The sequence below is a fragment of the Macaca mulatta genome, chromosome X (assembly GCF_049350105.2).
Source record: "Macaca mulatta isolate MMU2019108-1 chromosome X, T2T-MMU8v2.0, whole genome shotgun sequence".
Taxonomy (NCBI): Eukaryota; Metazoa; Chordata; class Mammalia; order Primates; family Cercopithecidae; genus Macaca; species Macaca mulatta.
The window spans coordinates 10,065,769-10,090,233 of record NC_133426.1 but is presented as its reverse complement, the minus strand read 5'-3'; the positions used below and the strand labels follow the sequence as shown (position 1 = coordinate 10,090,233).

The 24,465-nt window shown below is 38.8% G+C and overlaps 1 protein-coding gene across 6 annotated transcripts in view; it reads left to right on the top strand.

The window, feature by feature from the left end:
* The window catches only part of MID1 (midline 1), a 388,023-nt gene that overhangs the window by 300,724 nt on the left and 62,834 nt on the right, over positions 1 to 24,465 (top strand). For all 6 annotated transcript variants that reach the window (XM_015126930.3, XM_028842300.2, XM_015126929.3 and 3 more), the window contains exon 3: positions 7,656 to 7,751. In XM_015126930.3, the coding sequence (XP_014982416.2) occupies positions 7,656 to 7,751 (96 nt within the window). The remainder of the gene's footprint in view (positions 1 to 7,655; positions 7,752 to 24,465) is intronic.

Below are 24,465 nucleotides of genomic sequence, written 5' to 3'. Positions count from 1 at the left end.
ATAGTAGTACTCAATGACAAGTCATTAATTCCCTGCAACCTGACTCTTAGGTTCAGGTCTCCAAAGGCAAAAATTAGGGGCATCTGTCTGCTTCCCTTGCTGTTTGATTGGGTATCACTGTATGTAGAAGTACAAAGCTCATCTGTTAAGTTGGACTTACTATTCTCTGCTGGTGTCCATATCCATGCCTAAAGGCTCATATCGAGATTGGTGTAAAATCAGCTGTCCCAACATGAATCGTTCAATTATCAGCTCAAATAAGCCTTACTAAAAACTACCTAACATGAAGGAGGTTGACTGTGGCTCTGTGAAGATGCATCCAAAATGTGTGCATTAAAAATAAAAATGGTAAGAAAAATTAATTACCCTTTTTGCATAAAGTAGGTAAGGAAGCCTCATTCTTTAAGCAACTCATGTTTTATAACTTTGCCTTCCACAAATTTGACCTATACCCAATCCTTGGCTTAATATTATAACAAAATCTGCCCACTGGTATCCTTGCCTTTTATAAGGACCATTTTGAATTATTTGTATTTCTTTTCTTTGGTGGTGGTGGTGGGAGGGCAGTATTGAATGCCACCAAGTCGTAACACACTTGCTGAAACCTCACAGAATAAGGGCACTATGAAAAAAATCACTTGGGGAAAAGGTAATGAATTAAGGCTGGGAGCAACTTGACTTTGGGTTTGGATAGAAGTTGAAATTGATGTGTTAGTGATAATTGCTATATCATTGCTCTATTTTTATAAATCCCGGTTTGTAAAAATTTGTTTGATAATGTTATATTTGCCTTCACAGAAGTCCTGTGGTCTGGACAGGGTTATATAACATTCCTCAAAAATTCTTCTGAACTCTCAAGGCCCTCTTCTTGGGGTCAGACTCAACTGTACCAATGACAAAAGCCTGAAAGCGTGGAAGACTTCTATTGTTTAGCAAAGCTGAGAGAAGACATTGCCTTAACAATCTATACTAGTTGTTAAATTAACTAATTAGTTGATTTACTACATTGGATTTCAGAAAGGTTGTCCAATGAATATCCAGTTTTCCATACTAATTGGAAATATCATTGAATATTTAAGTGTGTACAGTGGGAAGGGACTAAGCAATGATGGGTATACAGCAAGTACTCAATAGATACTATGGCTTTATTATACTCTTTTTTTACTGGTAGAATTTTCTGCTATGCACATCCATTCCAGGCAAAGGGAAGAGACTGCGCCCAGGCCCAGACCCAGAAACAAGCCTGGATCCCTAAAACAGCTTGTTCACAATGGCAGGAGCCCAGCACAGGAGTGGGGAAAGTAGAGGAAAAGAGGTATGAGTAATACTGACCACTAAAGGAAAGGGACTTACCCATTCAAACTAACAGAGATGACAACAAATAGTAGCATTAGCATTCGTTGATATTTAGGACATTACACAACACTTAGTCTAAAACAGGGACCCGCAGTCCAGATGGGAATTCTGACAATAATCACATCATGAGAAGGCTGAGCAAATTGGATTCAGTGTTTTTGGAAAATGTAATCTTAGGGGGAAATATATTCTTGTAGCTGTGTACTACTAAATTGAAAATCTACAGAAGAATTCATTTATGAAATGTGTGGGCGTGCTTTTAATTTGCTAGTGGTTTAAATATTTTATTAACTGTATGAGCATGCTTTTAATTTGGTTGTGGTATAAGTGTTACAAATTAAGCTTTTATTAAAATCAGTCTAAACTCCAAACTTGAAAAACAAGTTTTTTATTTTATTTAACAAGTACCAGTACAACACATCGTGAGCCAGGTGCTCCTCCTAGGGCTTGCACATATCTCCTCCTCTAATCATCTTGACAGCCCCATGAGGAAACTAAGGCACAGAGGTTAAGAACTTGTTGAAGGTCTCAGAGCTAGGATTTCAAACCAGGCAGACTGGCACCAGGTTCTGTGTACTTAACCATTATGCTCCTTAAATTAGAATATCTACGAGTCAAAATGCTGTTTAATTTTCTTCAGATTATTGTGGGTTCTGTCAAGCTAAGCTTTCTGGCCATAAGTGAAAGTGCTCTTAGCATCTTGTACAGAAAGAATTCTTTCTAGAGGTTCATGGAGTGGCATCTATTTCAGACTTACACAAAAGGTTTGGAACAAATGTTAGTGTTTAACAGAAGCAGATGTTTATCAGTGGCCCAGACAATGTTATTTTGATATTTACCTTCTAGACTGGGGGTGTGGCAAACAACAGTTATGGGTCAAATTTCACTCACCACTTGTTTTGGCAAATAAAATTTCATTGAATACAGTCCTGCCCACTCATTTACATATTATCTATGGCTGCTTTCATGCTAAAACAGCAGCAGCATTGAGTCATTGTGTCCAAGAACATATGGCCAATAAAGCCTAAAATATTTACTACATGATCTTTTATAGCAAGTTTGCCACCCCCATTCTAGACCAGCAAGGTAGCCACCAGCCAGATATAGCTCCCAAGTGTTTGAAATGGGGCTGGTTTTGAGTTGAGATGTGTCATAAGTGTAAAACATATCAGATTCTAAAGACTTAGTAAAAAGAAAGAAAAAAAGAATGTAAAATACCTCATCAGTTTTCAAATATTGATTGCAGGTGGAAATGACAATTTTATTAAAATTAACTTTACTTGGTTCTACTTTGTTAATGTGACTACTAGAAAATTTTGAAATGTGACTCACATTTGTGGCTCACATTAGGTTTCTATTGACACTGCTGATCTACAGCCTGGAATTTGGAGAATATGTGACCTCTAGAAAAAGCAGAAAGAGGAAAGATGGGGGAAGAGAGAAAACAACCTCTTGTATTTTCAAATGTCTTTCTAAAGTAATACAATCTTTTCTGATTGGCTCTTCCTCATAGGAAGGCATACTCAAAAATGGGTTAGGTGGTCTATGGAAATGATTGTAGATGAGTTCTCCCAGAAGCAGACTTTGACAATTTGAATTGTGAGGTGATCCAGGAAGCACCTGGAGGGAGAGGGGATGCAAACAGGAAAGAGAACGAAGAGGAAAGAGGGTTAATGAGCAGGTTGTTGCTGTGGACCCATGTGCTGCCTCCCAATGGCGCCTTGTGGGAGATTTTGTAGACAGAGGCTCAGAGTGGTTCCACCAAGGAAGTGAAAAAGCTGGGCAGTGTATCCACCAATTGCCAGTAATTGCCACTTGAGGGCTGCTCCTAGGGGCTTCAGCTTCTTCTTACTCTCCCCAGCACCTGCCTTGCCTGAAGCCAGGTAAGACCCTGGGGTGAAAAGGCACAGGTACTTGCAGGAAAAAGCCATGAGCAAGCTGGAGAATGGTGCCTGCCAGAGGCACAGGGTTGGGCCCTTCTAGTGTCTGGAACTGTGTCAAAACTAAATGTTCCATCTTATAATTCGTAATTTCAACAAACATTCATGTAGTTCTCTGATGAGTGTGTTCATTTTCTCATTCAATTTTAACAATAGTACAGATAGGTAGATTTATCATTATCCATACATTATGGATGGGAAAACTGAGCCCAAGACACATCCGGTCATTTGCCCAAGAGAGTCCAGCTGGGATGGTAGCCCCAGTCTTCTCCCTCTGCATATGTGGTCACTCATGCCTGACTCCTTGGATTTCTACAAAACTTGGCTTGAGTAAGGAGATGTCAATATATTGATGTTTTCAAGGTGGTAACAGGAAACTAAAACCAATTTTTCTTATGGTCTGTAGAATTTTTTTAGATATCCATAGGGCAGTGTAGAAACTGGTATCTACTTAATCCCATGAGTTTTATATGAAAAAGTATGATCTCTGTTTTGCACAAATCACAATCAAAATCAAGAGGTTATGGAGCCTGCTGACCACTACCACACAGGATGTTAGTGATAGAGTTAATTTCCAGAAAATCTTCAGAGAAGTCCCTGTAGTGGAAGCTTATGGGTGCATGGCTCATTAACGACTGGATTTTGTTACCTTCCCATTACCCAGGTTCCCTTCAAAAGTGTTGTCAGCCCCTTTGGTACCACTTGGAAACAAGTCTCTCTCCCAGCTTAATTTCCCTTTATTATGCTTCTAACTGACTTGATAATTCTTTGCAGACTTCAGTAACACTTGTACTATTTAAATTTGAATAACCCCAAAGGATCTGGATAGGTCAATGTGTTTAAACCACAGGCTTTAGTCTATGTATTAACTGATTAAAAACAGATTTGATGCATGATGTATACTTAATAAAGGGAGGGGGAAGCAAGCAGATGTTTGTAAAATTTCAATGTGTTGGATTGCATTTCTTTGACCCTCTTTTGCTGACTAGCTTTAGAAAAGTCATACTTATGACAATTGAATTGTAAACAGTTAGATGATGTATTTCCCTAGAAATTTCCTGCTGTGAAGGGTCAGCCAAAAAGAAAAGTATCCCCTAGTATTAACATACCAAAAAAGTTGACAAATATACCTTATAATAGTTATGTCTATATCAAGGACATTGAAGAATGGGATGCTTCAAAATCATCCTCTAGTCTCTGACCATAAAGTGATTAGCAGTTGCAATTCATTTAATCCAAACAGTAAAAAAAAACTTTGGCTTTTGTTGTTATTGTTGTTAAAAGCAAGTTTTTCTTTGATGCAAGCATAAGATCAAGTTGTACATAAATGACTGTGTCTAGTTCATTCTCTGACTCTTCAGCCTCTTGTATCCCATTCTTTAAGTGAAAAAGTTATTTTTCTCCTTTAAAATTGTCACATTTGAAAGGTTTTGAGTATTTCCAAGACAGAATTGAAGGTTTCTTGTTGGCTTTCCAGTCCAGATGAAATGTGCACAAAGCCTTCCTCTGAATTTTGAACACATGAGAATTACAGAGAAAATATTTTAAAATGTATTTTAATGAATACATAACCAAGCGTAAACATATGTGAAAAGCCTCCAAGGACCGGAAATGAAAGAAAGTGTAGAGTGGTGAGGGAAGACTGACACTGGGCTACTCCCAAGGAGTGGAGATGACATGGGGCAATGGTGACTTCAGTAGACACATAGGGAAGTGAACATCACATGTGGCAAGAGCCTTGTACACCTGGAGGCCAAGACCCCCCCCATGGATACACTGGACTCAAAGGGAACCTGACATCTTATCTGGAATTGAAGTCAGACACAGAACTCTCATGGAGGGAAGCAGAGGCACTGAGTCAAACTAGGATCTGTGCCTCTGTTGCACATGAGTGCCTTGTGGGAGCGTCCTCTTTGGGAAAAGAACCTCACACCCTAACCTCAGAATATGCTTCTCATCTGGCTGGACTATGTCAATCCCCAAATCACAGCACAGGGAGCAAAGTTTACATTGTATGAGGTATCAGACAAAAATTACAAGACAAAGATAAAATCAGATCCTTGAGAAATATTCAACAAGCACAGGGAAATACAGAAATGCCTTTTCTCAAAAGAGCTTAAGAATAAGTAAGTTTAGTTGTCTTGAGATTATGGAGAAGAGAATTGTGTTTTTGTAATAGGAACAGAAAGGAATTCAATAAGAAAAGGGAGATGTGATAAAGAACCTACTAGAAATGCAAATGCATTCGTTAAAAAATTTTAAAAACAGTCAACACCAGATTAATAAGTTTAACTTGTTTTAAAAATAACCAGAAAGTTCTGCTTTTGACATATGCATTTTAAGCCTTAGATAAAAGTGGTTCTTTTCCTTAATACACTTTTCTCAATAAAAAATTTAGGGAAGTAGAAAGAGCTAAAATTTTCATAAATAAATTTTACAGTGTAATGAAATATTGACACCTTTATGAACTTGTTAGTTTTCAAAATCCCTCAAACTCTTTCTAAATCCTCTTTCTCGGATGACATTATAAATTTGAGGTCTGTTTTCTTTTCCATGAAATTTCCTGTTGTTCCATATCTTTGCCATACTTGTGGAACTGTCTATATGCTAAAACACAGTTTCCCTGATCTTTTGCCCTCTCAACCTCTCTGATGTTGGCATATGACATTGTTCTATTCCCTGCCCATGGAAGATTCTTCTTTCCAAGAAGTTTCCACTGTTGTGCAACAAAAAACCCCTGGACATCCTTCAAGCCTCAGCTGCAAGACTTGGCCCTCTTGGAAACCTTTAACCAGCAGCCATCAACTCTTCCCCTTCTCTTGTTTGTAGCATCTTTCTCCCAGTTTGTACAGCCATCTGTTTCCTTGTGGACAGGGAGTAGATATCAATATTTTTATTTTATTTCCTTACTGTCTCTTTCAGAGTCTGGCATATTATAGAAGCTTAATAAGTACTTGTTGTGTGAACACATAAGTAAATGAATGAATGGTAGGAACACATAAGTAAATGAATGAATGGTGTAAATCAAGCTTCTTCAACATGCGGCCAGCAAGGCCACCTGCGACCCAGAAGTGCTTTGAATGCAGACCAACACAAATTCATAAACTTTCTTAAAACATTATGAGATTGTTTTGTGATTTTTTTTTTTAGCTCATCAGCTGTCATTAGTGTTAATTATTTTATGTGTGGCCCAAGAAAATTCTTCTTCCAGCGTGGTCCAGGGAAGCCAAAAGATTGGACACCCCTGGCAATCAAGAGCATGTGAATGAGAAGGAACAGAAATCTTAGTGTGTCTTACCCAGAATAGAGAGTTATTGTGTTTGAAAATAGGATTAAATAGTCATTCCAGAGAACTTTAAGTTTGATGCTCTAAAGGAATAGGGAATAATTCTAGAGTCTTATACAGGATAATGAGTGGTAAATATAGTGTTCAAAGAAATTTGATCTGGCATTAATGGACAAAGAATAGAAGCGTGAACAATAAAATGTACAATTGTGTGTTGGTATCCATAAGGGATTAATTTCAGGGTCTCTCATAGATACTAAAATCGTGGATGCTCAAATCCCTGATATAAAATGGCCTGTTATTTGCATATAACCCAATCACATCCTCCTGCATACTTCAAGTCATCTCTAGATAACTTATATTACCTAATACAATGTAAATACTATGCAAATAGTTGTTATATTCTATTGTTTAGGGAATAATGACAAGAAAAAAGTCTGTACATGTTCAGTACAGATGCAGTCATCCATTTTTTTCCAAATATTTTTGATCTGCAACTGGTTGAATCCAGGTATGTGGAACCCAGTGGATACGGAGAGTCAACTCCACTACAACTGACCAAATGTGTGTGTGACGAGGACTTATCATAAATGTCTATAAATGACCTTACTGTCAGCAAGAGCTAAACAATTCAAACCTTCCTCCAAGGGATTAGCCTCAGCCTGCCCATAAAAGGATAAATCTGAAAAATCCAATGGTAGTTGATTTGATGTGGAAATATATTCCTTATATTATTGCCAGCTCTGATTTAAGTAAAGGGATAGAAATCCAATTACCTCCTTTCTCCCTAGGTCATGACCTAGAGATAACCTGTAACTAATTATTCTGTTAAATATCCCTGAGTTAGTGCAAGAAGCAAGAACAAAAAGAATAAAGTCTGAGCGTGTCTAAAAGGTTCTTTTAAATGCAACTTTTGAAAATCCAATTTAAATCTATAAATACTTGAAATTATGTTGATTTCACTAAGGTTTCTGAAAAATGTATCAGTTTTTCCTGAGTATGAGTAATTTTGTGTATCTGAAGTATAAAAGTATGCAGAATAATATTTTTTCCTTTTTTTTTTTTTTGAACAGCAAAACTTAGAGAGTAACCTCACCAACCTTATTAAGAGGAACACAGAACTGGAGACCCTTTTAGCTAAACTCATCCAAACCTGTCAACATGTTGAGGTGAGTATCTCTGTATTTCTGTATGGTATGTTTCGTATGAAAACTGCCAGATCAAGGTTTTGATATCCTCATGCTTTATAATTTTAAAACAAGAATCTTTCTTAAAATTAAATATTTTGCAAAAGCCAAAATGAAAGATGGATGAAATTAAAAGGAATCAGAACTTCAGAGAATCTCTCCCATCCAGGGCTGCCTCCCATTCCCGTTATAGCTCTCCCTGATCTAGCATTACATAGCAGTCCTAATGTTGTAGATTTTAATTGCCCTTACAAAGAACAGTCAAAAAAGGTATTGTATTAGTGTACTAGGGCTGCCATAACAAATTACCACAAACTGGGAAAGCATAAAACAAGAGTAATTTATTCTGTCAGTTTTGGAGGCTAGAAGTCTGAAATCAAGATTTTGGCAGGGCCATGCTCCCTCCAAATGTTCTAGGGGAGGATCATTCCTTGCCTCTTCCCATTTTCTGGTAGTTGCAGGCAATTCTTGGAGTTCCTTGGCTTGCAGCTACAGCACTCTCAACTCTGCCTCTGTCGTCACATTCTCCTGCTGTGTCTCTGAATATGCGTCCAAATTTCCTTATTGTTATAAAGAGCCTACCCTACTCCAGCCTTACCTCACTTTAACTTGATTACACCTGCGAAGACTATTTTCAGGCCAGGCATGGTGGTTCACACCCTGTAATCCCAGCACTTTGGGAGGCTAAGGCAGGAGGATCACTTGAGCTCAGGAGGCCAGCCTGGGCAACATGGCGAAAACCCATCTCTACTAAAAAATACAAAAAAAATTAGCCAGGCGTGGGAGCACACACCTGTGGTCCCAGCTACTTGGGAGGCTGAGGTGGGAGGATAACCCAAGCCTGGGAAATTGAGGCTGCAGTGAGCTGAGATTGCAGTACTGCACTCCAGTCTAGGTGACAGAGTGAGACCTTGTCTCAAAAAAGAAAAAAAACAAAGAGTCTATTTTCAAATAAGGTCCCATTTACAGGTACCAGGGGTTAGGACTTGAACATATCTTTTTTTACAGACACAATTTAACCCACTGCAGGTGTATATTGATGCATCTTAGTTGTCAGATGTGTTTCCATGAAATAAACCACAATTGCAACAATAGCAGAACCTGCAATGACTCTACACTGCATAAGGAAAAAATAGATGCCACTTCCTTTATGTATGTGATTTTCAAAGTCCTCTTCCATCTTCTCCCAAACTGTCTTTTTTACCACCCCACCCCATGAACTGAAACTAAACAATTGCCATTCACTACACTTTTAAGCCTTCTGGCCCTTAACCAAGTGGTTCCCTCTGCCTGGTAGGCCAATCCCTCCAACCCATGTCTATTTGTCAGAATGCTTCCTGTGTACCCTCCAAGTCCTAAGTCAAGGGGCACTTCAGTTGTGAATGTTTCTCTGGTTCTCGGGACCAGAGTCATCGCCTCTTTCTCTGAATCGCATAACATTTTATGATATCGTGTATGTGATTCAGAGAAAGGAGAGATGTCCCCGCCCCAATCTCATGTCGAATTGTAATCCCCAGTGCTGGAGGTGGGGCTTGGTGGGAGGTGTTTGGGTCATGGGGGCAGATCCCTCATGGCTTGGTGCTGACTCCATGATAAGTGAGTTCTCACAAAATCTAGCTGTTTAAAAGTGTGTGACACTCCCCCCTCCGCCCACCCGCCTCCCCCACACACACTCTCTATTGCTCCTAATTTCGCCATTTGACGTGCCAGCTCTGGCTTTGCCTTCTACCATGTGTAAAAGCTTCCTGAGGCCTCATCAGAAGCTGAGCACATACCTGGTGCCCTGCTTCCTGTACAGCCTGTAGCACCCGTGAACCAATTAAACCGATTTTCTTTGTAAATTACCCAGTCTCAGGTATTTCTTTATAGCTATGTAAGAATAGTAATAATCTTCTCATGGCTTTATCATTCTTTCATGTACCAGTTCCATTTTTCCAACCAGAATGTGAAGTCTTAGAGGATGGGAGTCAAATCTAATTCGTTTTTGTATCTCATAGACTCTAATGCATTGATTTTCACACAGTAGGAGCTCAGGGAATTTGTTTTAGATGAATTTGCTTGATGACTCTCTAAATGGCAAATTTTGAACACTATTTGAATGCTTGCAAGTTCAGCTCCCCCAAAATATCTAAAGTTGGAGAAGCAAATTATTTTGAGCATGCATTTAAAATTTTTGACAGTAACTCCATTTTTGCAATAAGAGTTTCTTGAAGTCCCTTTGATCGTCTAAGCAGTGATTATAAGTTTATAGCCTCCTATGTGCCTATAACTGTCAGTAGGTGCACAATGTAGCAAATAATAATAAAGATTATAATATGTTAGAGAACAATGTACACACATATAACAACATATTTAAAGAACAGTAGAGTAGCCAATCAGGTGCCAAGCTAGTAGAATATTGCATTTATGGATTCTAAGATTAGCAATTTTTTTACAGACTAATATTGCTGAAATTGAGCTGCAACTTAAATGAATGGTGAGACAGTTTAATGGGCAACATTTGTTTGTTCCTACTGGCATACAAAATATAGATGAGACAGTTGCTGGTATCTTAGATTAGATGGAGTATAGTTTGAGAAGGGGGGATTAAAAGAGAAAAAAATGTGAGTACAATTTTTGTGAAACTTTATGGAAGAGTCAGGACTTGAGCCAGTTACTATAGATTTCACAACTATTATTTTAGTACCCTAGGTATTGAGATGTCAGCTTATTTATTCAACATAATGGTGTTTGTTGGTGATACATTTCTCAGCATAGCAGAAATTAGCAAAGATTGCTTTCAGAAAGATCCTATCAGTGTAAAAGCATGTCTACTGTGCAAACACTGGTGCTTTGGTGGAAGGCTTAAAATACTTTGTGTTTGTAAAGTCTGCGCTTTTACTTACAAGTGCTCCCCTTGTGATCAGAAATATAAAACTGGTTACTAAGAGAAACACATGAGTTAGCAACTTTTTCCAACTCCAAATTTGTTGTGTTTTCCAAAGATAATATCCAGGGAGATAGAAATTAGGGATGTTCTCATCTCCTACCTAAGCCATCTACTCCAGCTGTTCATCATTTGAGGTGCTGATGGAGGTTATGATAGGTGGAAGAGGGAAAGGCATACAAAAGGAAAGAAAAGGAGGAATTAGAACAAAACATAGGTGAGAGAGCAGATTAGGACTGTCCAGTGAGCTCATTGGTTCACTTAGTAGACCCTCTTGCTTTAAAAGCTACATGATTGTCAGGGTAGAATCAGTTTTTCATCATGTTGAGATGAAGTTGAGAGTGTGAAGGCAGCAGCAGTGGCAGCAGTGTGTTGCAGAATCCAGACCTTTTGAACCCTCTGCTTAGACTGGATTCTCTTTTGGCAAACATCTTGCCAGGGAACATGTTGAGCCTTGTTGATTAAACAATATTGGAAATAATAGTGAACAAGCATAATGTTTTCATTATTATAGGGTAAAGTGAATATGTATTATATTAATAAATGGATGAACAAAATGGAATAATCTGTATGCCATATTTTATTTTTATGATGTGATAGCATTTGATGTTTAGGACAATAAGAAAGAATTATTTCTCTTCAGTAAAAAAAAAAATTACCTGAGCTTTATGGTAAATCTTATAAATGCTTTATGGATTGGGTGATTATTTCATTCAATTTCAGCTAGTTATTCCTTAAAGCATTAATGTCTGGTTTCCATTATGACCTGTTGTGATTTCAGAACAAATGCATTGCTCCTAATGCAATATTATTATGGCTTGAATTTACAAGACGCTATTCATCCTAACATGATGTAAAATTACATTCTAAGATGTTCAGTAATTTCAAATGATAGATAAATTGAAGACATTTACAAGGAGATTTTAGTTTTATATTAATAGATCAGATATGATTTTAGTTGCAATACAGGCTTTTCAAATAAAGCTATTACTGAATTGACTGTAGCAGAGTTGCAAATAGACACATACATGCCATTAGAGGTAATTCTAAACAAGAAATAAAGAATATTCATTTTTTTCTTTGTTGTTTTTGTATAAATCCTTTGGAATGGAAACACATGTTTATGGGTGAGTAAGTTTGGTATTTGGGAAATTTATTCTAGACAAAAATTAAAGAAAATTATGAGTAGAAAAATAATGATACTTACAGTACTTATTTTTACATTTGTTTTTATTCCTAATTATTAGTATTCTGAAAGTATAATTTTCAAAAGTTGAACACCCATTTCTCATATAATGATTGAATTAGTCCACATCAAAGATTTATTTAACTTCTTTTTTTTTTATTTATTATTATTATACTTTAAGTTGTAGGGTACATGTGCATAATGTGCAGGTTTGTTACATATGTATACTTGTGCCATGTTGGTGTGCTGCACCCATCAACTCGTCATTTACATCAGGTATAACTCCCAGTGCAATCCCTCCCCCCGCCCCCCTCCCCATGATAGGCCCCGGTGTGTGATGTTCCCCTTCCCGAGTCCAAGTGATCTCATTGTTCAGTTCCCACCTATGAGTGAGAACATGCGGTGTTTGGTTTTCTGTTCTTGTGATAGTTTGCTAAGAATGATGGTTTCCAGCTGCATCCATGTCCCTACAAAGGTCACAAACTCATCCTTTTTGATGGCTGCATAGTATTCCATGGTGTATATGTGCCACATTTTCTTAATCCAATCTGTCACTGATGGACATTTGGGTTGAAGGAACCAGCAAGATGATAAAGCTGCTTCCAAGGAGGATACCAGAAACAGATACATATAAATGTGGGGAAGGGGTTAGCAGGGGGAAAAGAATGCCAGACTAGCATAGCTAATTTGGATACAAAACTGGTTAGTGACCTACAGGGCAATAAGGCTAAAACATTTGGACAAAATAAGTTGCATATTATTGGGTTTCTCTAAGTTAACATCTAACTTTGCAGAGTCTAAGCCCTAACCACTAGTAAATAGAAAGTCAGACTCTGTTACATCCCAGTCTGGAGAGTCAGATGACCCTGACTTAGGCTGACTTCATGGAATGTGCTCTCGTGGGACTTTGGAAGGGCTCACAGTCTTCTCTTTCTCTTTTTTCCAAGTTTTCGATAATTTCGCTTAACATGACTTTCTGTTCCAGAGACTTGATCTAGGAACAGTGTTTGCTAAACAAATATTTCTGGGAGGGGGTGTACATTTTTGCCTGTGGACAGTTACTTTAATTTGTTACAGTGTCTTGCTAGTTTGTTCATTTCAGTAGTGCAGATGGAGTACCCACTGTGTTAGGTGCCAAAGGACCCTGCCCACAGGAAGTTTACTATCTTCACTAAGACAGAAGAGCATTTATAACACAAAATAAAGTAGAAAGCCATAATTACCATAAAGAAGGTGTGGATTATCTACTTCAAAATTTCAGAGAAGCAAGAAATTGCTTCTAGCTGGGGACTGGGGAAGGTAGCGCAAGATCTGAGCCTGCCTTTAAGGGTAGGTAACATTTGAGTTTACGGAATCAGGGAGACAGCACTGCTTGCCAGGCAAATAAAGGCATGAGGATAGAAAGACGAGGAGTGTATGTACATAAAGCAAGTAGTTCATTCTGGAGAAATGGAAAGTTTGGAAGAAGGAAGGATCCGGAGGAACCAGTTTGGGAGAGATGAGAGCTGGAAAGGCTTTCATGTTGCATCTGAATTTGAACTTTGGTTTTGAAGGTTTAGTGAGGGTTCAAGGAACACATAGACCTGTGTGAGTTTCACAGTGACAATTGGCATTTCTAACTCTTTTCAGGAAATGACACTTTTGGTTATTGAGAAAATAATATGGATATTGTCATGCAAAACAATCTCATGTCCAAGGGAAACCTTCACAGCACTAGGAAACTCCAAAAAGGCCATGGAGTTTGTTAGGCACTAGAATGCTATTCTTTTAAATCGGTACAGTGGAAAAGAATTTCCTGGTTCACATCCTTGGTTCCTAGATGGTACTTCTTCCTTTTCCTCTTCCTGAAAGTGTCCTTGTATTTGGGCATGAGCATTCCCCGGGAAAATAATTCCCATGCCAGCTGGAGCTAAAAAAACTCACAGCACAGAGGCACCTCCTAATTGTTGTAAATTAAATCAATGAATTCCTTCCCAGGACCCATGAGGAAGTACCACATTCTTATAAGTTCACATCTCCTCCCAGGGATTTACCTCTGCTTTTCTTTAGAATGGAAAACAGTTTGAAGGTTCCCCTTCAGCCACCCAACTCTCCCCGCCCCCGCCACATTGTTTTCATAACTTGTTTTTTAAATGAGGGTAAAGCAAATGAATGGCTTTTTGATTGTAAGTGCCAAATATTTTTAAAACGGTGGAGAACAGAGAATGGCATGCGGTGGCTCATGCCTATAATCCCAGCATACTTTGGGAGGCCAAGGCAGGAGGATCACTTGAGCCCAAGGATTCAATAACAGCCTGGGCAATATAGTGAGACCTCGTCTCTACAAAAAAAATGTAAAAAACTAGACAGGTGTGGTGGTGTGCGCCTGTAATCCCAGTAACAAAGGAGGCCAAGACTAGAGGATTGCTTGAGCCTGGGAGGTTGAGGCTACAGTGACCCATGGAGTGCGGCTGCACTCCAGCCTGAGCGACAGAGTGAGACCCTGTCTCTTGCACACACACACACACACACACACACACACACACACACACACACGCAGAGTATGAAGGCCAAGACGGTGTGGGATTCAGGAGGCAGAGACATTGAAAGAGCAACTTCAGGTAGACTCCTAAGAAATGTTTGTTTAGGACTGTAAAAACTAATGAGTTTTCAACCACTCTGTTTTGTCTTCTTCAGGAGAGAAATAAGGTAGAATGGATGAGTTTGTAGTTATACTAGACAAGTTTGGAGTTAATTATATATGGAGTGAAAGACAAGCTTATGAGAAATGATCAAAATTTGGGTCACCCACAGAACTTCACTTTTCTAGGTCAGATAAAGACTGTATCTCTTCCTCACATTCTTCTTCCCATTTACTTTGAAAAATCAGAAGACATAGTTTATTAGCTAAGCAAACACTTAGAATCACCAATGTGTACCAAATTTTCTGCACATTCCGATAATCAAGTTCTTTTACAGCAAATACAACACCTTGACACTTAATAGATGTGCATTTTGCGAATGATAGGTGACTGTGACTCTAAAGATGATGGCCAAGAAAAACTGGGAAAGGGTGGCCAATTGCCATAATGGTTTCAAGAAGATAAAGGCTCAGCAGTCCTTACCATTCTTGCCCAAGGTCATCCTTGAAGGGCATTTTCTAATCCAACATCCCTTCAAAGTTCCAGCATTGGCCTCTTTGGTTTATCTTGCCTTGTTTGTAATCACTTCTTAAAATTCTTTTTGCCATTATTTTTCTCACTAAGTTTTTAATCTATTTTTGTTGTTGTTTTATTTTAATGGAAAGTTTGCTCTCTTACGGCTTTCTCTGAGTTTCTCCAGTACTAGTTGTCATGTAAAGTGACAAGGTTCTTGTGAAGGAATTAAGGCTGTTTAATTAGATTTCTGCTCAGATGATGAGTTCTGTAAATTGAAAGGGATGAGAGTGAGGTGTTACTTGGGTGATATGTAGCTTGTAAGAAATTGTAGGAAATCACTTGGCAAAACAAATGGGAGTCTGTAGAAGACTTTTCCAGTAATTCATCAAGCCCTAAAAGCATTCATTTGTAAACTTTGAAATAATGAAAAATCATTGGGTTAAAAAGAAAGATGAACCATTTGTTTAATTTTGTTGTGCAGTTTTGTAATGCCAAAGCATTCTCTCTCCATAGAAAACTTGGCAATGGCTTCATCCGGAGTCATTGGATGAAGACCAGCATGCAAACACCAAACGAGCTATTTGTGTCTTGTGAACGTGTGTCTGATCTTGGATGAAGTATATTCTGCTGAGGGCCGACATGAATGTCCAAAGTTATAATCCATTGTCACTTGCAGATGAGGATCAGATTCCCACCCAATCTGACCCCCTGTGAGAATGCTGTCAAGGTATAATTAGAGTCAGATTCTGGGCCTCATTAAACCACATCATACAACCCACAGTCAGCTCTTGCTCTCCATGTAATCAGCTCTAGAATTATGATAATGTGATAGTGCAAATATGGTGGCTTTCAGAAACTGGATTATCATGAGCCACTATAATAATGGTTGATTTCCCAGGTTCAGGTCTTAGGATTCCCATGACAAAGGAGAAAAGAACTGTTGGTCTGCACAGAAATTTATCATCTCTAGAGAAGATTTTTTTTACTATTGCATATGAATAATGGCTATGTATCCAGTTTACTCTACCAAGTTTACTAAAATTGACAACTTATGAAGCAAATTTAGTTTTTCTTGGTAGAGGTTAAATTTAATTATTAAAGTATCTAACACATATTTGAATGTCTCCCTTTGGATTCAGTGCCCTTGACTTAGAAAAAATTGATTCATAACAGGCACTGGATCCTGTTTCTTTCTTGGGTATATTCATGAGGAATAATGAGAAGATATCAGCAAAAATCTTTGAGTATTTTGGAATGAGATTAATCTTATGAATAAATGAATATAAGACTTAGTAAGCTGGTATTACTTTTAGAATGACATTCCCAAGTTTCAGTTTTGAAACTTTATACAAAACATTATCCAAACCTTTCATCATCTGCTAATCTTTCTAATTTGGGTAGTATGACCTATTGCATCATATACAGAATCCTACTTAGTGGCTCAGATTGGAGTATGAGCACTTGTACGTGCCTCTGAAGACAAACCCTCTAATGTTTGAATTTGGTAGTGCAGATTTCCAAGGTTAATACTTAAATGTGAAGTAATAGGCCTAAATTGGAGGCCCAAGGCTGAGCATTAGGAAGTTAGAGAGAAAGTGTGTTTTGTTTTTTCTGATGTATCTTATTGTGCTCCCTCCACATAATACAAGAATTGCTTATCCTGTCTCCCTTACAGTATTCCACACACACAACCTTCTTTGCCTGGAAATATTTACATGCATGATTGACTAGAGCAGCAGAGATGTTTCTGGCATGATATAAAGAATAATAGGAACAGGTTGTGATACATTTTTTAAAATAGCCATTGTTGGCCAGGCACAGTGGCTCACGCCTGTAATCCCAGCACTTTGGGAGGCCAAGGTGGGTGGATCACCTGAGGTCAGGAGTTCAAGACCAGCCTGGCCAACATGGTAAAACCCCATCTCTATTTAAAATACAAAAATTAGCTGGGTGTGGTGGTGGGCACCTGTAATCCCAGCTACTCGAGAGACTGGGGCAGGAAATCACTTGAACCTGAGAGGCAGAGGTTGCAGTGAGCTGAGATTGCACCATTGTGCTCCAGTCTGGGCAACAGAGCCAGATTCTGTCTCAAATAAAATAAAATAAAATAAAATAAAATAGCCATTGTTAGTTCTAACTCAACTTTTACATGAGATGGTCTTAGCTGGATGGTTTCAGATGAAAGAGTCAGAGGGGAATGGAATGATTCCAGGTGAGAAGGTGACTCTCAGGTAAAAGCTTTGGTTCCCTTATTGCTCCCATTCATGCCATTCAGAAACAAGAATAATCCTAGCAATCAATCCATCATTTTGTTACTGACCAACCTTTTACTTCTGGGTCTAATATCTAGTTTAAATTATTTTTTTCAATAAATGAACATAAAATTGTCTTCTAATGACAATCAAGCTGAAATTATCTCTGCGTATAAAATAATTACAGATTATCAAAGAAGCTGGACATATCATTTTTTACCTGATTCCATTGACTTCTATTTTTAATTTGCTAAATTAAATGTTGTAGGAAAAACTGAAGAGCTTTGTTCTAACTTTGAAATTCCACCACAAAATAATTGAGTCATGCACATAAAATGTCCATTAACAAGAACACAGTTGTAGTACTGGTTATTTTTGTTTGAAATAGAAATATGAAATTTTAAATTCAGCTATTTAAAATGCCCGAGGCTACCATGGAATGTACAAGGCTCTTAGTGAGGAGCAACACAAATAAAGATTTTTACAACCAAGTGAGGTAACTTCTTGGCCTAGGAATTTATGATAGAGCTTTTACTATGCTTTTAAAAGTATTTTCACTAGATATAACATCAAGTTCATATATGTAAAGTGATGAAAACTATCATAGTGGTCTAATTCTCTGACAAGGCAAGCTTGGTATTGAGATGTGATAAGTTCATTCAAGGAAGCCTTCTGTCAATTTCCATAGGATTGGGAAGGTGGTGCCTTGTCCATCTTTGCAGGTGTTGGAAGGGGAGCATTATTGCATAGATCTGTTCCAGTTTCACAGCAACATACAGACTATAGTGTAAAGAAAGAAAAAGTGAAAAAGTGATAGGACTTATATGCACTACAAACAATTATGACCACTGACCAGCTCTTACTGTCACTTCCTGATTTAATTATCCCAATAGTCTTTCAACGTAAATGTTATTCAGATAACCATAGATACGTGGCCTGAAGCCAGATATAACAAGAACCAGCCAGTAAAGAAATGGGTTGAAGGTAACCAAGTAATAAGTGACTGGAGTGGTTACTGAACCCAAATCAGGTGATTAGAAAGTTAGATTCCCAGGGGAATTCTCATTACAAGAAACATCAGGTAATTGGAAGCCCTGTTAAACCCACCATAACAAAGGCTCAGCAACTGTACATCTGCAGTGCCAGTACAAGAGTCTTCAGGTCTTATGCACTTTCTAAAATCTTTTATTATTAACCATTGACCCTCTAACCTCAACTTCTTTGAGATGATAACTTTGTTTCCTTTAGTAAATAAGTAAATTCCTTTTTACCCTCCTTCCCAGGAAGTTTGAGATTCATGTATAAAGATGAAGACCTAAATAATACTGGCTGAGCCACCCTAATTTGAAAATCCAAAATCTGAAATGCTCTAAAATCCAAAACTTTTTCAGCACTGACATGACACAAGAAGAGGAAAATTCCACACATAAGTACTTAACACAAACTTTGTTTCATGCACAAAATTATTGAAAATATTGTATAAAATTACCTTCAAGCTTATGTATATAAGGTGTATGTGGAATGTAAGTTAATTCAGTGGTCAGACTTGGGTCCTATCCCCAAGATATCTCATTATATATGTGCAAATATTCCAAAATCCAAAACACGTCCGGTTCTAAGCATTTAGGATAAGGGATACTCAACCTGTAGCATAAAATCAATATTTTGGGTTATAGCTGGGTGCAGTGACTCACACCTATAATCCCAGCACTTTGGGAGGCCAAGGTGGGAGGACTGCTTGAGGCCAAGAGTTTGAAACCAATCTGGGCAACATAGTAAGACCCTGTCTCTACTAATTAATTAATTAATTAACCAACTGTAAGTGGATGTTCTCACCTGTAGTCCTAGCTACTCAGGAGGCTGAAGCAGGAGGATCACTGGAACCCAGAAGTTGGAGGTTACAGTGAACTATGATTGTACCACTGGACTCCAGCCTGAATGACAGAGACAGAGACCCTGAACTTAAAAAAATGTATATGTTACAACTTGGGACTGAAATATTTGTTTGTATGTTAATAGTTTGTAGCATTTAAGATAATATGACATATTACAGAAATTTGATAGATTTGCTTTGAAATGCTAATTTGAAACATGTAATTTTTTTTTTTTTTTGAGATGGAATGCACTGGTGTGATCTCGGCTCACTGCAACCTCCACCTCCTGGGGTTCAAGTGATTCTCCTACCTCAGCCTCCTGAGTGGCTGGGATCACAGGTGCCCACCACCATGCCCAGCTAATTTTTGTATTTTTACTAGAGATGGGGTTTCACCATGTTGGCCAGCCTGGTCACGAACTCCTGACCTCAAGTGATCTGCCCACCTTGGCCTCCCAAAGTGCTGGGATTATAGGCATGAGCCACCACACCCAGCCTAACATATAATTTCTTTTAGAACTGTTATTTTAAGGCCGGGCGCGGTGGCTCAAGCCTGTAATCCCAGCACTTTGGGAGGCCGAGACGGGCGGATCACGAGGTCAGGAGATCGAGACCATCCTGGCTAACATGGTGAAACGCCGTCTCTACTAAAACATACAAAAAAAAAAACTAGCCGGGCGAGGTGGCGGGCGCCTGTAGTCCCAGCTACGCGGGAGGCTGAGCCAGGAGAATGGCGTGAACCTGGGAGGCGGAGCTTACAGTGAGCTGAGATCCGGCCACTGCACTCTAGCCTGGGTGACAAAGCAAGACTCCATCTCAAAAAAAAAAAAAAAAAAAAAAAAGAACTGTTATTTTAAGTTGGATCTGTAAGATAGTTTAAGTTTCAAAACAATATTGCGATGTTCAAAAAAACTTGGGTTTCAGCATTTTTTTTTTTTTTTTTTTGGAGACAGAGTCTCGCTCTGTTGCCAGGTTGGAGTGCAGTGGTGCAATCTCGACTCACTGCAACCTCTGCCTCCTGGGTTCAAGCGATTCTCCTGCCTCAGCCTCCCAAGTAGCTAGGATTACAAGTGTGCACCACCATGCCCAGTTAATTTTTATATTTGTAGTAGAGACCGGGATTTCACCATGTTGGCCAGGATGGTCTTGATCTCCTGACCTTGTGATCTGCCCACCTTGGCCTCCCAAAGTGCTGGGATTACAGACATGAGCCACCACACCTGGCCCAGGTTTCAGCATATTTTTAAGTTTAGTTTGTTAGATTTATAAGAGCTACTTAAGGACTTGGGAAGGTATAACGTGTTAGGGTATTAATTTTATCCTGTTAGGCATTTGAAGTGCTTATAAAGTAAATTGAATATGTTAAATTGATAAATGCAGTTTAAAGTGTTACAGGAGTAATCTGAACAATGATTCCCCATAGGGGTGAGGATTGACCTGAAAAGGGGCTCGAGGGTACTTTCTAGGGTGATAGAAATGTTTTATCTCTTGATTGAGCTGTTGGTTATCAAAATCCATTAAACTGTCCCTTAAGATCTATGCATTTCCTTGCATGTAAATTTTACCACAATTTAAAAATATGTGTGTAGGAACTTAATCAGCTAATTTATAGACAGAATTGATTGTTTAATGGAGTTGAGTCTATTCAACTTGAGTTAATCAAACATTGATTCAAGGACCCCCTGAGAGTGATCATTCTTGGTTTCATAAAATTTATTAGACGTATGAATAGAATAATGAGATCATAATTTGAATTTAAAAGCTTAAGGGAAACTACATAGTGAATTGTTGACATAGATGCAGTTCTTGAACAAAAATCTTGATGGTCTGTAAGTCCATGTCTATTCCTTCTCCTAGTTGGTTGGACTCCTGGGGAAGTAGGATAGTCTTCCTAGTATGCTGCATTTAGCATGAAGCACTTGACTATTGGTGAGTGAATGGAACACCTCTAGAGGCCAACTACATCATCCTTCTGTCCTCCTTGTAGCACTAGTTCATTTGCATAGGTCAGCATATCCGATAAACTCACACCTTGAAGGGCAGAAAGGACACTTCTTGAGAAGACTGTACACAGGACAGTGTTTCTATGACAGCAAACCTCGGTAGCCACAAATCCCTGGAGGATCAGTAATGCTAGTGCACACAAGGAGCTCTCTCCCAGCCTGAGGGCTCTGCCACCCAGGTAGGGCTAAGAGGCTGGAGTTGACAAAGGGAAGTCAAAAATGGGAGAGCTGTCCATCAGGGGTGTTGCTGAGCCCTGAATAGAGATCGAGGTGGGTCTGTCTCTCCCCCTTATTTTAAACCTGTACCTTTCCTTTTATTCTCTAGGATACCTTCTCTATCTTTTCTGGTTTGCAAAAGAAAAAAAATCGTTAGATAGCCACTTTGAATCAGGCTTGGAAAAACACTTATAAATAATAATTCCACACATGTAAGATGGCTAGTCAACCTAGGTCTGAAAATGACTTAACAGGAAAACATTTTCAATATCAATCTCTCATGATTCCCAAACACACACACACACACACACACACACACACACACACACACACACACTCACAAACTCACCACAACTTCAAAATTAGCAACCAAAAGACATCTAAATGCTGTGATCTTTCCTTTTCTCTTCCAGATCAGATTAGCTTTGCTCTTCACTGTCCTTTTGTCAAAGCCCCTCCTGCATATTTGGCATGAAACCTTCCTCAGCTACTCACACAGTAATTGCCTCATTTCTCAAACTCTCTAGAGTCACATCATCCAATCAAAGTACTGTGTAATGTGAGCCACATATGTAATTGAAAAATTTTCAAGTAATCACATTTTTTAAGTAAAAATAATCAGGTAAAATTAATTGTACTAATACATTTTATTTGACCCAATATATTTCAAATGTTATGTCAACATGTAATCAATATAAAAATGATTAATGTATGTATTTCATATTCACAGCACATCTCAATTCAGACTAACTGTATTTCAAGTGCTCAAAACCGCAAGTGGCTAGTGGTGGCCATATTGGACCACAGAGCTCTAGAACTTCTGTAGCCCATGGTTTAGCAGTTAATTATGTGTGCACTTGGCATGTTCGCTGCTTATTCTCTAGTGAAGTCATTCTCTCTAGCAGGCCAAGTTTTGTTTATACCACAGGTCCTAGCATGGTGCTTTGCGCATTGGGGGCACTCAACAAATCCCTAAGATTTGCTTCATAAATGATCCCTATACACTGATAGCATCTTCCTCATTCATGGAATAACAAGAATGACCTCATCTCCTCTCACTTTCATTCCTTAGCTACTAACACTGTTGCAAAGATCTCTGGAAACCAGAAACTTTGGTCACCTATACCTTAAATGGAGAGAGAAGTAAAACTTGCTACTGAGAAGCAAGGACTGCCTAGAAGTTTTAGTTTGCTGGCAGAGTCAAAATAAGCACTGAATGAAGATGTGTGTGGTTCCCAGTTTTATAAATAGGTTTTACAAGAGGAGAGTGTTTGCTTCTTTGTTTTTGATGCCAAACATTTCTTCTTTTAGCATGTTATCTGAAAGTAATGATGCCAAAGGGATGATATGCCAGAAAAAGATGGTTTGTGTCCAGTTCTTTCATATGCCAGGCATAACCTCCAATTAATCTGAATGAAAGAGTGGGTGCCCATGCAGACAATGCCAACAAATGCCCCTGTAGAGAGGACACATACAGATGCCAACCTGAAATCGGGCACTGGCTACTGAAACAAAGGATTGCTTTAATTTTTGTGGAATAAACTATTTTTTCCCTCTGCTTTTCATGAAGTGGCCCTAAAGAATTCCTCTTGTTTGTGGTCTCGAAAAAATTAGAACTATGCCAATGAGGCCTGCCTTTAAGGGTTCTATTAAACAATAAGAAGGCTTTGTTATTGGCAATAAAATTAAAGCAAGCAGTGTTTCCATTACCTGGCAGGCTGCCCTCTCCCTTCCCACAACCCCAACCCTGATCCTGACAAACCTCAGCAGACCATTCTGTTTCCCAAGTAGGAAGGTTAGATGGCAACATCTGTCAGGTTTGTGTACAGAAATATAATTGACCTTAATGATAATGTATAAAGAGCGAGAGACGCCACGGGGGGAGGGGGGAGGAAAAAATGGGGGTGGGGAGAGAGAGGGATGCTTCTCCAAATAATCTTTAACTCAAGCTTTAAAAATGTCAAGTTTACTGCAGAGGCTTCAAGTTCTCAAACCATTGTTCCAGAAAGACAATAATAATTTCACAATGAGTTGAAATGATGGAAGTGAGGGGTCATTAGATAAGGAAATATACATTTTAGTCTGACACACTAGATGTCATGTGTTTTCTTTTTCAGGGAACTTTGCCTACCATTGCTCAAACTTAGACCCACTTACAGTCAGTTGCAAATGAATGCTTGTAGGTAGATTGTGGCCCTGAAATCAGGAATGACCAAGGCTAGTACAGAAAGCACTGTCAGATGCAAATTCTGTTTAGCCTCACAGTTAGTCAAAAGTCATTGGAACTGAAAACTTGGATGACTGTGATGCCAGCTCTCTCTGTCCTCCATGAGAGCTCAAAATGGTCATATTGTAGTCTCCTCTAGTGTAAGAGCTCTCCTACAGCTGTCAAGGCCATACCCATATACCACTCACAGGTCCTATCTCCCTGGCCTGGGAGCTTTTTCTGCCCCTCCCAGGACCAACTAATTCCAAAGGGGAGTTAATGCCTACCTTCCCCCAACAGCTTTCAACCAGCTCCTGATGGGAGATGTTAGATAAATACTCTGCTTCTTCCTCATTAGCTGGAATGTTCTATACTGTTTCCCAGAGTTGCCCACTGGGATTAATCTCCAGTTGCCCAAGGTGGTCTTGGTAAGTCACACTTTACTGGCTTCATAGTTGTCCCTGTTTCACTTCCTACCCGGTACCGGTGTTTTCTGACAACAATTTGACCATCCATTATTGTCTCATATCCTTCTCAGGGAGGATAGAACTGCCAACCATGTCTAAAATGAAATGATAGCACAAGTCTCTTTTTCTAGTCATGGCTATCGCTCACATGTTCAATTTCTCTAAACTTAAATCTGTTTCATTATATTTGAGTAAACATACATATGAAACACCGGACATCAAAAATATTTAAAAATCAGTCTACTCACCTCCTGATATTCTAGAATGACAACAACAGGGCAAGATATTTCATAGATATCACTTGTGGATGCATCACGAAGGCAGAACAAAGCTTAACATTTTCCAGTTGTACCTCCCAGTTAAGTTCTATCAGTGGCGTAGTCATGTGTACTTCACTCACTGTATGGAATACCAAAGAGCAGAAACCCAA